This window comes from Scleropages formosus, chromosome 13 (assembly GCF_900964775.1).
Source record: "Scleropages formosus chromosome 13, fSclFor1.1, whole genome shotgun sequence".
Taxonomy (NCBI): Eukaryota; Metazoa; Chordata; class Actinopteri; order Osteoglossiformes; family Osteoglossidae; genus Scleropages; species Scleropages formosus.
Window position 1 is genome coordinate 451,031 of NC_041818.1, and position 16,407 is coordinate 467,437.

Sequence of the window (16,407 nt, forward strand, 5' to 3'; positions counted from 1 at the left end):
TGCGGATATTATGCAATATGTATCTGCAGGTCTGGGTTGTGGCTTCGATGTGCTGAGAGAAAGATAGACTTGAATCAATCATCAGCGCCTGACTCTTAGCCAGGGAGGTAGGCAAAATGAGTGACTTGTCCAGTCAGATAGGTAGGACTCAAACCATCATAGTGCTGTTCCTTTGATGCCAAGATGACTAACAGAGGAGAGAAGAACCTGGTGATTAACAGTGTCGAATGATGAAGACAGGTCAAGGAGGATGAGGACTGAGGAGAGGGAGAGTGCTCTGGGCGACTGGAGAGCATCAGACACTGCCAGGAAAGCTGTCTCAATGGAGTGACTAACTTTGAATCCAGACTGATATCCATCAAGGAGAACAAGGACCTGATCTATTAGCTCAAGTAACTAAAGTTTTAACTTATAAATGTTTTGTATAAAGTATTTTCTACTGGAGCTTTTTCTTCTAGAAGGAAAAATTATTACTTTGCAACAGATTGTATCAATTCAGATTCTGGGATGAAAAAGTGTCTGGGATTTATGTAATATGTAAATGTAAATGAAAAAATCCCTGACTCTGAAGCTAACACTATTGTGAACACAAACCCTGCTGCCCAGTTTCCTGCACTCTTGTGCCCAGACTCTTGGAATCAGTGCTGATGTTGCATTGTGGGTTATTGCTGAGCTCCTTCTGCCCGGTGGGAAGGAAGGAAATGCCTTCACACTGCCATCAGACCTGGCGTCCAGCGTCCGCAGTGCACAATCCATGGCAGAGACTATCAAAGCAGAGGGCAGCAGCTGTAACTACACACACCACGATGGAACAATGCAGTGTAGTGCAGGGTAATTTAGTGCGGTATAACAGTTTTGTGTAATGCAGTATAGTTTAGTGTTGTGTAGTATAATACAGTATAGAGTTGTGCAGTAGAATGTTGTACAATTCAGTGCTGTTCAGTATCGTTTGCTTACTTTACTTATTTTTTGATTCCAGATAATGGTCACATAGTTATGATCCACTGGTGAGCATCTGCCATGTTTTCCAAAACTAGCAAAAGGTAAACCAAAAGGTTTATATGCATTAAAAATATAAAATAAATCATGAGATTATAATTTGTAAATAAAAAAATAATTTACTTGAAGAAACTAGTTCTTTAAGGCAGCTGTCACCCCGAATGAATGTTGCACTGAGACCTCCCCCCCACCAACACACACACACACACACACACACACACACACACACACACACACACACACACACACACACAGAGAGGAAGAGACACACCGGAACGGTAAGAACAGGACAATTCCATTATTTCCCATTATTTTCAGTCTCACTTTAGTTTGATTTTCTGGTTTTCTTCAACTCAGAGCTGAACTTCTGGTCAACTGTCTCTTACTCATTGCTGTGCACTGATTTTGTACCCTCATCTTTCGTTGCCAGCAGGCTTTTACTGTTATTTATTTATGTGTTGTAACTATAATTTTGCATTATTTTCAGTACCCTTTTTTAGCTTTCTTCTCCACTGTTGAGAAGAGAGCTCTATAAAAATGAACTGAATATAACTGAATTTAAGTAACGTATGGAATAATTTCACTGGTCGTTCTATGAGATAATAATAGCAATAATATGTTCATTTTATGTCTGCTCTTGCTTTTTTGTCACACTTTGTGCTTAGTAGGATGGCACTGCAAGAGAACTTGCTGCTATTTTTATTAGTTGTCTTTCTTTAATTTTACATGACATGGAAAAAGTTCATGGATGTTTATATGATGTGCTCATGGTCATTTCAAAGGCTATATGTAGTCCCCTACTACTGTAAGAGCACAGCAGGACCACAGCAGACCTATGAACAAGGCATGTTAACCGTGACCACATTACAGTATTATGGGAAGTGATCAGTGACTTTTTGTTAGCTGGAGAAGTATCTAAAAGGAGCCTGAAATAGAATAAAAGGACACCAGTGTTGTTTTTATGTCATTTACTTGGTGTGGAAGGCAATGAAATGTGCAATTTCATTGGGCCTTCATGGTCAGTAAGTGGTTCCATCACCTTTAGTTTCAATGACTCGATCTGAACACTTCCTGCAGCTGTTGACCAAGGTGGAGAATTCTGCCCAACCCCTCCAGAACTGCAACATCTGTAGGATTTCAGCCACAAAGAGCTCCTTTTCATGTCTTGCCACAATATCTCAATCAGAGTCAGGTCACAGCTTTGATTAGGTAATTCCATAACTTTTTTTGCCATTCTGTTGTTGACTTGTTTGTATGTTTGGGATCATTGTCTTTCTGCATGGCCAGGCTGAGTTTCAGCTTCAGCTCATGGACTGATGGTCTTGCATTCTCCTTTATAGGAATTCATGGTTCCTTTAACAATACAAGCTGCCCAAGCCCTGTGGCAGGAAAAAATCTACTCACCATGACATTGCCACCACCATGCTTAACTCTTGGTAAAAGGTTCTTACTCCGAAATACTGTACAGGCATCCCTCAATTTACAAAACTAATCTTTTCCTGAAAACAGTGCAGATATCAAAATTTGGATATCAAAACCCTATTTACCATTATTTTAAAAGGGGAAAATAATGCTTTCCAAGCCCATCTGAAAAAACAGCAAACCCACACACAGATTGACGGAGGCTACTTGTCTCAAGCAGGGGCATGGAAAACTGCAGCCTAACCTGGCAATGCAGTGTGCGGGGCTAGAAAGGGAGGGAACACACCAGGACAGGAAACCAGTTCATCACAGGGTACCCCCAGTGGGACTTGATCCCCAGACCCACCTGTAAGCAGGCACAGGCCAAACCTGTTGTGCCACCGTACCCCCCAAAACATCAAACCAGTTGTCCCAAATATCACTAGGACACTGTAAAACACCTGTGTAATTATCAGCCTATTCAGCTTCAACACAATATAAAACACTAACATTTGCATTTAAAAACATTTGTTTATTTAGCAGATGCTCTTCTCAAAAGTAAGATATTCTGCAGAAAACAATAAAGAAAATCCATTAAACCTGCTACCTTTGCTGTCCAACTTCAGACCTCTCCTGGAACCCAGGGCAGTTTTCTATCTCCACTAAAAACTCCAGGGCTGGAATGACTGAGCTGGGGCAATAACTTCTCTTTTTAATTGATTGGTTCTCTTCAAAACAAACATTAAAACAAATAGAGATCCATTGAGCACTTCTGGTTTATTCTGAACAACTTTCTTAAACTACACACTTTTTTGGCATAAACTGCCATGAGACACTTCTGTGCATTTCATAGACTTTCTATAATGCTCAACTTCCTTAAAGTAACACTGAGAAATGGAGAAATCTGGATGCAGACATGCCAGTTACAGCACATTACTGCACTTTTGCTTTATGCACGACATGCAACTTTCAAAAAATATTTGGACACTCTCTAGGTTTTTCTTTTTGTTTTGTGAATCAAAAATTGGGTATAAAAAGCTAAGAGCTGGAACACCAAAATTTTAAATAAAGACAGTTCATAAATTGAGGAATGCCTGTATTTGGTCTTCATCAAACATAATAAGGCACATGTCATCCAAAAACTTCAGCTTCTGATTCATAAGTCGACAGAACATTGTTCTAGTAATATTGAAAGATATCTAAGCACTAGGGGGCGTGGTGCGGCAGTGGGTTGGACCGGGTCCTACACTCCAAGGGGTCTGGGGTTCGAGTCCCGGTTGAGGTGCCTTGCGGCAGACTGGCGTCCCGTCCTGGGTGTGTCCCCTCCCTCTCTGGCCTTATGCCCTGTGTTGCCGGTTAGGCTTCGGTTCCCTGCGACCCTGTGTGGGACAAGCGGTTCAGAAAATGTGTGTGTGTGTATCTAGGCACTCTTTTGGTGAACTTTAGATGAGCCTTCTAGTTATTTTCAGGGAACAGTGTTTTTTTTCCCTTGCTACTCTCTACCGTATACAATTTTTCCATTTTTTTTCTTATTGTAGACTCATGAACATGGAGTAGAGACTTGAAGATTCTCTTGATGTTGTTCTAGGGTTCCTTCTGAACTGACTGATGATTTTATGCCTTGTTTGTGGTCAGATTTTGTCAGGTTGGCCACTTCTATTCACCTGTTTTCCAGACTCTCCATTTGATGACATGACCTAACCATGGTTCCATCAAGGTTCAGAACCTAGAAATGTCTCTGTAACCCTGTTCACATTGTTCAGCAGCTTTTCTCCTGGGGTCCTCAGAAATATCCTTCAAGTGTGCTTTGATTTACCTTTATAAATCTCTGTTTTGGAAGCTTGACTTTTGCTGGTAAAAGTTTAGGTAGATGAAAATTGTGTTGCGTACAACCGTGGTACCATACAGGGGTGTCCAACCATGCATACTCAGAACGCTGCCTGGATAAGGGAGGAAGATAATGAAGAAGTGATTTCACCTGCTGTTGAACATCTGTCAGCAGATGTCTATTGTTAAAGGGAGGAAAGCTTTAAGAGGGAGCTTGTCAGAAAACACACCGCATATTTTAAAAGTGGTTGTTGGCCAGGATTGCTGTCTGAAGCTCACTGTGACTTTTGACTACAGACTTGTAGCTTTGTTCATGGAGTGTAATAAAATTAAGACCAGATTGTCTCAAAAATCAGTAGCAGATCCATATTATTCATGCTTTTTGAGGTAGGCAGAGACAAAGTGATTTTCAGCCAGGGAAATCCCCCACTGAATGTTGAATCCCTCTTTGTCTGTACAACAGGCATATCAAGTGACTGCCTACAGCATGAGAACTTAGGTGTGGATCCTATGGTGGTAGTAAATTTATTAGTAAATTTAATAATAGTAATTTTATTGGTAGTAAATTTATTAGTACTCTAGTTTCACCCACTAAGCAGTGATATGACACATTAATTTACAATTCATTTGACTCAGTTTAACCAGTTTATACTGGTTACAAATATGTTGACAAATGTGTGGCATACATTGATCATAGCCTCACAAAATAATTAATCATAGCAGACTTGCAGGTTACAACCGCTTAACTTCTCAGAAGAAGAACTGAATCTCTGATTCAAACCTAGATTTGTCAGTGAACTATAAATTTTATTGCACAGTTTGTCATGCACCTTCCTGCGCAGTTTGTAAGGATAAAAACCTTAACATCACATCCGGCAAAATGTTTAATACCGTTTATTCAAAATTATTGAGCAATTATATACGGTGCATTCAGAAAAGTTTTTGACCCCTTCACTTTTTTCACATTTGTTTATGTTACATCCTTATTCTAAAAACACACACACACATTTTCTGAACCGCTTGTCTCATACGGGGAACCAGAGCCTACTCGGCAACCTAGGGTGTGAGGCTGGAGGGGGAGGGGACACACCCAGGACGGGCCGCCCATCCGTTGCAAGGCACCCCAAGCGGGACTCGAACCCCAGACCCACCAGAGAGCAGGACCCGGTCCAACCCACTGTGCCACTGCACCCCCATTTTATTCTAAAAACATTTAAAATCATTTTTACTTCATCAGTCTGCATTCAATACCATATAATGACAAAGCAGAAACAGGATTTTAGATGTTTTTGCAAATTTATTCAAAATAAAAACCTTATCACATTTTTAGATGTCCCTTCCTGATTGGGACCTTTGCGTGGCGGAAGGGCTTGTGTGATCTAGGGATCTCCAGAGCTATGTCATCGGGAGCATTATGCTCCTGGTAGGGTCTCCCAAGGCGAACAGGTCTGGAGTGAAGATCCAGACTAACATGATCCAAAAACCTCCATGAAAAAAGTAAACAAGAGAACGTTTACCCTGCCTGGAATAGGGTCACTGGGACCTACCCCTGGATCCAGGCCTGGGGATAGTGTTCCTAGGCGAGTGCCTGGTGGCTGGGCAGGCCACGTAACCTGGCAGGGCTCAGCCCGAAAAGGCATCGTGGGGGGGCCATGTGGGCCCACTACCTGCAAGGTCCAGCATGGGGGTCTGGAAAGGCACACACCTTTATATATAAGGTTCCACAGTTGAGCAAAAGCCAGGCCATGAGGTTCAAGTTTCAAGGAATTGTCTGCAAAGCTCAGAGACAGGATTGTGTCAAGGCACAGATCTGGAGAAGGCTACAAAAATGTCTGCATCGTTTAAGGCTCCCAACAGCACAGTGGCCTCCATAATTCTTAAATAAAAGAAGCTTGGAAGAATCACAACTCTTCCTAGAGCTTGCTCCTTGGGCAAATTGAGCAATCAGGGGAGAAAGGCCTTGGTAAGAGAGGTGGCCAAGAATTCAATGGTCACTCTGGTTGAGCTCCAGACATCTTGTGTAGCGATAGCAGAAACTTCCAGAAAGACAACCATCACTGGAACACTCCACTGATCTAGGCTTTATGACAAAGTGGCCAGATGGAAGCCTCACCATCAGTAAGAGACGCATGAAAGCTCTCTTTGAGTTTGCAAAAAGGCACCTAATGGACTCTCAGACTGTGAGAAACCAAGACTGAACTGTTTGACCTCAATTCCAAGCATCGTATCTGGAGGAAACCAGGTACTGCTCAAATCCTGCGCTATACCATGCCAGCTGTGAAGCATGGTGGTAGCAGCATCATGATGTGGGGTTATTTTATGGCAGCATATGCTGGGAGACAAGTCAGGGTTGAGGGAAGGCTGAATGGAACAAAGGAGAGATATGCTTAATGAAAAGCTGCTCTAGAGTGCTCTGGACCTCAGACTGGGCCGAAGGTTCACCTTCCAGCCAGAGTCCGGACTTCAAATCAATCAAACATCTCTGGAGAAACCTGAAAAGCTGTCCACGGTCCCCATCAAACCTAACAAAGCTTGAGAGGATCTGCAGTGAAGAATGGCAGAAAATCATGAGGGAAAAATTAATTTAACAAATTTTAGCATAAGGCTGAAACATAAAAAATGTGAAAAAGAGTGAAGGGGGCTGAATACTGTCTGAAAACACCATGTAAAATACTGGAGGAAGCAGACAATGTAATGGTTTGTGCTGTTGCCTTGCACTCAGAGGGCACAGTTTTGAATTTTGCTTCCTTCTATAGTATCCTTGATCAAGGTGCTTACCCTGGTACAGTAAAAGTTTCCCAGCGATATAAATGGGGTAAATCCTTGTAAGCAGCTTTTGAGAAAAATGTCAGCTGAACAAATAAATGTATTGTAAATGTACAAGACAAAAGGATTTTCTGAGGATTTTTTTCTTCAGGAATGTTACATCCTAATGTATTAGGGTTGTAACAACCAACAGTATGTCACTGTGGTCCAACTGAACCTTTTGAATTTTCCATGAATGTATTTAACAAACACAAATCTAGTGACCACCAGTAAGAGAACAGTGTGTTAAGTGGAGAGAGAGTAGACAGCACAGAGAGGTGGCATACAGGGCAGTGAGCATCAGCAGCCCAACCTGAGGCTTTCATAAGGAAAGAACATGTTCCAAGGTGAACACAGGTCAACAGAGGTAAACAACACACCCCTAGGTAAACTGAAAGACGAATAGACTGAGGCAGCTGAATGTGCAGACTAAAAGTTATTAACTCAGTTTTGCAAGTTTGCAAAGTGTGTGCAGCAAGGCCTGTAAGAATCTGTTTGGAATAAAGTTGATATAAAGAGACAAAAAAGAGAAAATTGAAAAGTGAGCTGGTTTTCCATTTAGATTTTATTGAGTTGAGATCAATTAGATGAATTCTGGTACTTTTTCTATGCTCTAACATAGAATTTGAGGACTATCTTCATACCACATACAGTGCTGCTACTGAGGACCAACACCTGGAGCACCTTGAAAGAACAGACTGACTGACTGCACATGATGGAGAGAAGCTATGATACACAAACACACAGCCACAGAACCACAACCACACACACAGATAGATAGATAGATAGATAGACAGACATTAAATTTGTGTTTGCTTTATGGTAAATTCCAGAAGGCAACCTAAAGTTCGAGAGAGGACATTCTGTCGGCCTGTTGGGACTCTTCTCTTGAAAAGGAAATGGCTGCAATGTTAGTAATGGATGCTTTTAGCCCAGAAGACAAACAATACTTTTTTATTAATGGTCTTCTCAGCAAAGATCTCGGAAAGACAAGACAAACATATGAAAAACCCAGATAGCAGAATTAAATATGTCCAGAATATATTCTGTGTGCTGTTTTTTCAGGTTAGTTTTGTTGATTTTTTTTCGTTAGGAAAGTGTTGATATTTCTGCAACAAATGCACATTAATCTGGCACCATATGTTGATGCAAACCTTTCCACTGCAGTTGGCTGTTGCAGGATGTTTACCTTCACAACAGCAGTCATGAGCTACCTACTTGTGTAACTGAGCACTTCAGCTGCTTCACATGCTTACCCAGATTGAATACCCTCCTCTTGATTTCCTATCCATGCATGCTCAGCATAATTAAAAAAAATAACTAATTTGTTTATTAACAACAGTAAGCAAATTTCCTTATTGATAATGAAGAACAACAGACTGCAAAGCAAATTTAAGGAAAGCAAATTCAAATTCAGTTAGATGATATCAAATGCAGTGAAGTCAATTAAATTGTCACGTTACAAAATATTCTGTTGTACGTTTCTTCAACATTAATTAAAATATACAGAATAGTACTCACATATGAATGATGAAAATGACATGTCCTCATTCAAACAACTGTGTAGTTCTGAAGGGAAGTTTACTTACTGTGATTCATTACAGGATTCAAAAAATTTTTTCAGTGAGATGCTGTTGCTTGTCAATTGAAAAATCTATGGTGTGCCAGTGAATTGTTCCTATATGTAACTGGTGCCTTGTGTTAATTAACCTTTTTCATATTCCGTTGCAGACCTCAGCAGAAGTGCCAGCTTATCAGAAAAAGAGCTGAAAGATGCACGAGACAGGAGCCACATCATTGCTGCTCAGTTGTCCATCCCGTCAAATGTCAGCTCAAGGGGTGTGCATCTCTTCAATCGGCGCAAGGAAAGGGTGAATGCCTTCACTCTAGTGAGCTTTGGGAAAGGAATTAGACATCAGGAAGCCATGGATGAGAAGGATCCTCCTCTTAACAGATTGGCTTGGGAAGACAGTAAGACAAGTGACAGAGAACTGAACCACGGAAGTTGTGATTCTCGGCCATCCTTGTGCTCTAGTGCATCCATGTACAAGGCAAATAAGAATATGAAGGTTCAAACTGAGCATGTCCTTCAATTGGAAAATGTGCCAAATCAAGAGCAAGACAGACATTTTGTTCCCTTGGACAAGAAGGACAAGGAAGTCTCAGGACAACCTGCAAGTGAATTCCTGGAAGAAATAACTTGTGATGACTGTAGCAGCAGACTTCTACACTCCAACAAGGGTATGGGAGAGATCAGTCTCAGTCCTCAAAAAACAGCAAACGGCTCACTATCCTTGATCAAGCAGAAAACCACCATTTTAAATAGGACAGCTCGACCATTTGGATCACCTGATATTTTGCATTCTCCAGAAGCCAGGAGTCCTGTGATGGGTCTTCCACCACCACCCTCCCAAACAGTACACACTCTGCCAAAGTTTTCCAAGCCTCTCACAGCAGAATTTTCCTCCCCTCCTACATCCCTCTCATATTTACCTTCTCCAGTTTCAACCCCAGCTCACTCTCCTCCACCTGAATTCTCCTCTGCTTCTCTGTTGTGTCATATCACTTCACCCTCACCATGCTTGCCCCAGTACCCACAAACTGTAGCTCCAGAGTCACAGTACATCCCTCAGTTCATCAATGAAAGAAAACAGCAGGAGCCCATCAAAACAGGTATACTTGATGAAAGCAAGGCACTCCGGACAAACAGAAAGTCAATGTTCACATTTCAGGAGAAGCCTAGAATTTCTCCAAACCCTGAGCTCCTGTCTCTGGTGCAAGGAGTAGATGAAAAGAAGAAGTTAAGGTCTCAACCTGAGCACATTCAAGAGGAGGAGCTGCTTGCGCTTGGGGCTGAAGCCTCAAATTTTCTCACCAAAGACATAGTCATCAAAGAGGAGGCTAAGGTTCTTCAGTGGTCTTCATGTTTAAAGAAAGCTGAGCCTAGGATCAGACCTGTACCCAAACCAGAACTTGGGCTAACTAATGCATCAGGAAAGGGAGCAGAGCTTTTTGCCAGAAGACAATCCAGAATGGAAAAATATGTGATCGAAACTCCATCAGTGGTGAAAGGGTATGTTAGATCACCTTCTCCTACTATGTCCTTACCACCCTCGTGGGTATTTCCATCTAACATACCAGACCGAGATAAAGCAATGTCTGGTTCTTCTGAAATCAATGTTCAAGCCTCAAAGTCTGCCAAAGCCACATCCATATCATCAACAAAAAAGAGTCCAGCTGGAGATATTCCAGTATGGGAGAATGGATGTAACAAAACTGCAATGGAACTTCCCAAGTACAAACCTTACCAGCTTAACTCATCTCTGTTCATCCTGAACCCAACCAAAGATCCAATGAGTTCTTTACCAAAAGGGGCACCACCTCCCAAACCCATTATTGTAGAAAAAGGCTGCATGAAAGAAATGTTTTTATCCAAAAATCACAAAAATCAAAGTCCCACTTCCCCCTTCGCCCACCTAAATTCTCCAGATCCATTAAGATCAGCTAAGGGTCCCTCCTCCGATGTTCCCCAAAGCCCAGTCAGTGGCCTGGGATCTGTGGAAGTCAGGCCACACAACGCTGCTCTTCCAGGAGCACAAGCGGGCCGTATTGCCTCTCCTGTCTCTGCTCTGTCTCCTACGTATCCTGCTTCTCCAAAATATGCCACCCAGGCACCGAAACCCACGTACTCTGCCAGGAAGGCTGGAATTCATTCTCAGGTATGGAGGCCATCTTCTTTCTTTTAAGTACAATATGCTACAACATGTAATGAATATCACTTTCATACTTCCTACTGTTGACAGATTGCACTGTCACTACCCTGGACAGTCACCATTATAGCATGCACAACAGAATCCGTTGAGTGGATTGAATGTGATGACGAAGTTTGGGTCTGTTGGGCAATATAAAAATGGTCTGGTCCTTTTACTTTCTGAAGTGGAGAAATGCATAGCTGCTTCTGAACTGCGCATGTTCTTTCCTAAGAAAACAAGAGGTGTAAGGCCTTACAAACAGCAGTGAAATTTCTATAGAATGGCATTACTCACAGTCATAATTCTGATTATTGTGATGTTTTCATTGAATTTTTTTTGGCAATAAGTCTTTATCAACTTGTGACACTTATGACTGAAAGTGCCATCTAGATTTTTTCTGCTTTGTCAGGATAAGAGCCATGCTAAGTGCTTTAGTTAAGGATAAAATAGAGGGCCTGAGGGCTCTACTAGACGGTGATCATAATACTGCTTTAGAAAAAATTTGTGCAGTAATTTGAGTCTTTCATATACACTCTTGGATTACTTACTGTGTGGAGTGCTGTTTGCACTAAAGATTTAAAGCTCTGCAGTGCTTGCAGTCCTTCAGCAGAACCCTGCCAAAATTATCTGTTAGTACCATGTCAGTCTGAAAGCAAACTGCAGTTTTTATAATAGAAGACATTTCATGGAAGTATTTTTATGCATGAGGCTCAGCCTTGAAAAAGCACTTTAGCAGATGTAGTGTCTGTAGCGTTCAGGCGTCTCATTTAAAGCCATATTTGGGCACAGCAGAGCACTGGAGTGTGGAAACTCCCTTCAGTGTTTCACTTTGTGTTCAGTCCAGTGCATTAGTCAGACACACCCAGAGTCTATAAATCCTCTTGCACTATGGCTTCATTTTAGTCATCGCTATGTTGTCTTAAATAAATGTTCAGCTTGTATGCTTTGAGCATTGTGTTCAAATGTGGAAGAAGCAGTATATCCTACGAAAAATGTAATAATGTAAAGTTTATTTAACAGAAACTACTCAACTTTTAAGTGCCTAAAATATAATTACATAAGAAATGGACAGGGTTAGAAAAACTGAAAACTATAAGCCCTAAAAGAAAATTGTGGTTAGTATATTTATTTAGTATAATATTTAGCATTCATTTCAATATTTTTCTGATTAATTTACTTGGTGTAACATGGTCTTTGTGTATGCTATTTTCAGATTTGATCTTTTAAGTATTTTACACTTCTGAATCTTTTTTCCTTATTAAAGCTCTAAACTAATCATCTCTTTGACTTGCCTGTCTTTCTGACACTTTACTAACCCACTTGTGTATTTCTTTGAATGAACTGCATATACTTTGTGTCATATACTGTAGTTCATATGCACACATGTATGTGACATATGCATATGTTATATATTACAGTATATATCAGTACAGTATATATACAGTATATATAGTACATGGTATATATAAAACATACTGTGTATGTATATAGATAGATAGATAGATAGATAGATAGATAGATAGATAGATTTGGTTTATTCTTACAATATTCCTTGATATTCTCTCTACATATGTACATTATGAACTTATTAATAGGGAAGTCAAATGAAATCAAACAAAGTGTTCCTAAAAAAAGATGTGGTTTATTTTGGCCTGAAGTCTTGTCTCTTTGTAGTCTCAATTTTAAGCAGTAATGGAAGACAGATGCTATGTTTACTTTTCCTTATTGTCTTTCTGGGTCTACTTTTTTCTGCCTATTACTAAAGTTTCCATCTGACTGACTGTCTCTTCTGCCACAGTTGTACTTGCATTTGAGCAAAGGTTTATTTCTGCCAACAATTCTTGAAAACACATTCTTTTGACCCCTGGTGTAATAACTGGCCAAGGGCTCTACCGGAAGACGCTTCTCACAGGTTTTTGCAATATGCAATATGTCTACACCATAGAGCTGGAGCTGTACTGAAAGACCACTCATAAAAATGATGCAGCTATCTGCAACTACGTTTGCACCACAAAAGTAACCCTAACAATGAAATACACAACTTACAAAAAATGTGCCATTTTACAGTCACTTATGTAATGCAGGTGAGGTAGGGAGTGGGCCTAGAAAAAGCTCAAGAAGTTGAGAAAAAACTGGCTTTACCTAACTTCTTGTGCATGAGCTGCAGGACCTGGAAGCCATTAGAACTGGAAAAAATGTTGGTGAGGTGATGGAGCCTGGAATGCAATGCTTTTTATTTTGGAAACTTTCGATGAGCCATGAAATTCCAGCCTCTTGCATGCAACAGCCGGCTTCAGCTCCTATTACCGTGGTGAACGTTGACACGAAAGCACCACATTCCTCAACCTGTCCATGCAGCTGCAAATCTGACAAAGCCTTTACTCAATAAGCACAGCTGCAGAGGGATTGCACAGATTTCTCCACAAACCATAGAAGAACACGGCAGATTAAAATGACTAGTTCAGTATGTTTTTTTGTGTTATTTGGAAAGTCATAAAATTACTTCAAGGGACAGTAAGGGTAATTTTGCTGAAATTACTTGTTATCAACAAGTCTCAGCTTAGCTTAGCAACAAGTCTCAGCTTAGTCGGTTTCCTCCGGGTGCTCTGGTTTCCTCTCATAGTCCAATTATGTTAAAGTTGTACTGTCCAGAGCCAGCAGTGTGGGGCTGGGTGCATGTGTGTAGCCTGTTGTTTCTTTCTAAGTATCATGTGAGGCATATTTATGGAAGTTAAATGTCACTGCAGTACAGGTGTGATCTATTCCTGCTGGTTATGTTCTACACTACAGTCTTAACATTAAGTCGTTGTGTTATACTGGGCGGTGTGCAATGGGTACAATGGGTACCCCTGGCATCTTGAAGCACTTGGGCTGTTTGGGTATAGGTTTAAATCTGGTTTTGTCTGTGGAGTTCTCACCTTCTTCCCATCCCTGCATGGGTTTCCTCTGGGTGCTCTGGTTTCCTCTCATAGTCCAATTGTGTTAACGATGTACTGTCCAGAGCCAGCAGTGTGGGGCTGGGTGCATGTGTGTAGCCTGTTGTTTCTTTCTAAGTAACATGTGAGGCACATTTATGGAAGTTAAATGACTTTACAGTCGCCATTTTGGGCCTGTTGTATGGAAAGAGGGTACATACATACTTCCACAACCCATGATAGTGATTTTTCATTCTGATGCACCCCATTATGTGAGTGAGCTATGAGAGAACTTGATGCTGTAAGGACTGTTTTGGTTTAAAGCTACTTAGCCCATTCCAGGACAGTTGGAATTATATGAAGCTCAAGGACTAAATTCTGCAGTTTCACTGTTAATATACGTACACTGTAAAGACAGCTTTTGTCTCAATGCAGATCCGTACCGAGTCCCTGCCCACTGTTGCCATGTCCTGGACCCCACTTCAGCTGAAGCTGTTCAGCAGCTCAGAGGAACCTACCAGTGTGGTTAAAGCATCACCTTCATGTGGCCTGCAGGAACCCTCTCTGCTGTCATCCATGCAGGAGAACAGGTGCCAGTCGCCCCCTGATGTGAGCCAGGGTGACAAGGCCAACCTGCGGCTGCTGGCCAAGAACATCATCAGTGCCGCTAAGCGCAAGAACAGCCCGTCCCCAGGGGGGCTGACTAATGTCTCCATATCACCAGTGTCCCTGCCTTCCAGACACCGGGCCGTCAGTCCCTTCCACCCGCAGTCACCCACCATCATGAGTCCCCCTAGCACACCAACCCACTTTACACACTCACCCATGTGTTTTCATGCCACATGCTCACTCACCGACTCTGACGCTTCGCTGGAGTCTGAGGACTCGGGCCTCAGGTCCCTTGGAATGCGCAGCTATAACACCTGTCCTCGCGGGTGGGGGGGCAGCTTCAGGATGAAGAGGGGGAGCTTCCCAGGTGACCTGTAGACATACTAAGTCCTTACAGTGTACCACCCAGAATGCACTGCAACATTTATACTCCAACATTCCACTCTAATTTCAAATACTTCTTAGCAACAGAATGGACCAAAAATAGACTCAAGAATGCCTGTGTTCAGCAGATCAGTAAAGCAATTGTTTATTTATACTGCACATCTATGCTTTTAAAAATGTGTCCAGTTTTGAAATGTAATTCTGTGACATTTGTCCTCTTTTCCCACTTTCTAAGAAATGTTGTGATGTTTAAATTTGAGAAGGATTTTGATTTATATAAACTGCATTTCTGAAGCGTTGCAATGAACTGGTGTTCCGTCCAGAGTGCACCCCCCTTCCCAGCCTTTTGCCCAGTGGTTTTGGGATAGGCTCTGGACACTCATGACCCAGACCAGCACAAGTGGTTAACGAAAGTGAGCGAGTGAGTAATTTGTAGTTTTCATGTCTGAAGCAATTCAAAAAAGGAAGTGAAGTGGACATTACATGTATATTTCTATTTAGATTTAGACTTAGATTTAGATGTATGTACAAGGTGCTGCAGTTACATGGCAAATTGAGACCAGGATTGGCTTTTGCTGCTGTAACTCACTTTGAAGATGAACACCAGTGAAGATTAGTGTCTCGCACCTGTATTCCTTCCGCTTGCCTTTAGTCAGCCAAGATAATCCTGATGGAAACAACAGATTTTTGTGTGTTCTCTGTAACTGTATTTGTTTTCTGTGTCAGACCATTGGCTTCTAAATATGGATGGAAAGGGAATTTCTTGTGTACGGGGGTGACCTATTCATGATTTCATATTACAAGTCCATATATCACTTGGTTTTATATGCACACTCTAACATAGTTGTAGGAAGACTTAGAGGTCTTTGACTTGCATACATTGTCCTGTTTGTATTCACTGATAGAAGGCTAAAAACATAAAGCACACATATTACCCTGAGAGACACAATGAACTGTCTACAAAATTTTTAAAATAATAATTTACAGTATGAGGAGGTTCCTGTTTTACTGGAGCAGATTAAAGCAGCAACAGAACCAAGGATGATGACTCTTAGACTAAATTTCTAATGACTATGATAATGGCTAACAAAGAATCCAGCTGAAGGAGTCCATGGAGGCAATTAAGATGAAGAGAGCAATAATTTAGCAGGAGAAGCACATTAGTTGTCTACAGCTGTGCTCAAAAGGGTGGAGAAAAAGTGGAAAACTGTATAGCTTTATGTATTTCATAGAGAAGTATGCTATTGTGTATTTTAAACTCAATATTCTTTTTTTTATAATTATTGCATTTTACTTTGGCAGGAGCAGTTTTGTGACAATGCTTGTGATTGACCTGGACTATGCAAAACATTTCATTCCTATGATAGTCATATGATACTATTTTTTACCACTATATCAATATACCAGTATTTTTCTTCATGGAGAAAGACCCATTCCGTGTTGCTGTTACCGTGCTACGATGCAGTCTGCACATACCTGATGACATGGTGAAGTCATGTATGCATCCACCAACGGGCACAAGAACTGCATGGATCCTCAGCACCTTGTGGTGAATGAGCTACTCACTGACATGTGTTAGTTACAGAAACAATGTCTCTTCTGTTCAAGGTCTACTTTATACATGATCTGTTTCATCTGGAACGCAGAATGAGCACATGACCAAATTCACGTCACATTCTAACTTTACATACTGTACCCCTTTATAAAAAGTAAAA

General features: G+C 41.2%; 1 protein-coding gene across 1 annotated transcript in view; it reads left to right on the plus strand.

Annotated features, from left to right (window-relative positions):
* Positions 1 to 15,283, plus strand: part of synpo (synaptopodin) — a 28,011-nt gene extending 12,728 nt beyond the window's left edge. The window contains exons 3-4 of the mRNA XM_018745212.1: positions 8,764 to 10,751; positions 14,135 to 15,283. Of these exons, the coding sequence (XP_018600728.1) occupies positions 8,764 to 10,751; positions 14,135 to 14,686 (2,540 nt within the window). The 3' untranslated portion in view covers positions 14,687 to 15,283. The remainder of the gene's footprint in view (positions 1 to 8,763; positions 10,752 to 14,134) is intronic.
* The last annotated feature ends 1,124 nt before the right edge of the window (positions 15,284 to 16,407 follow it).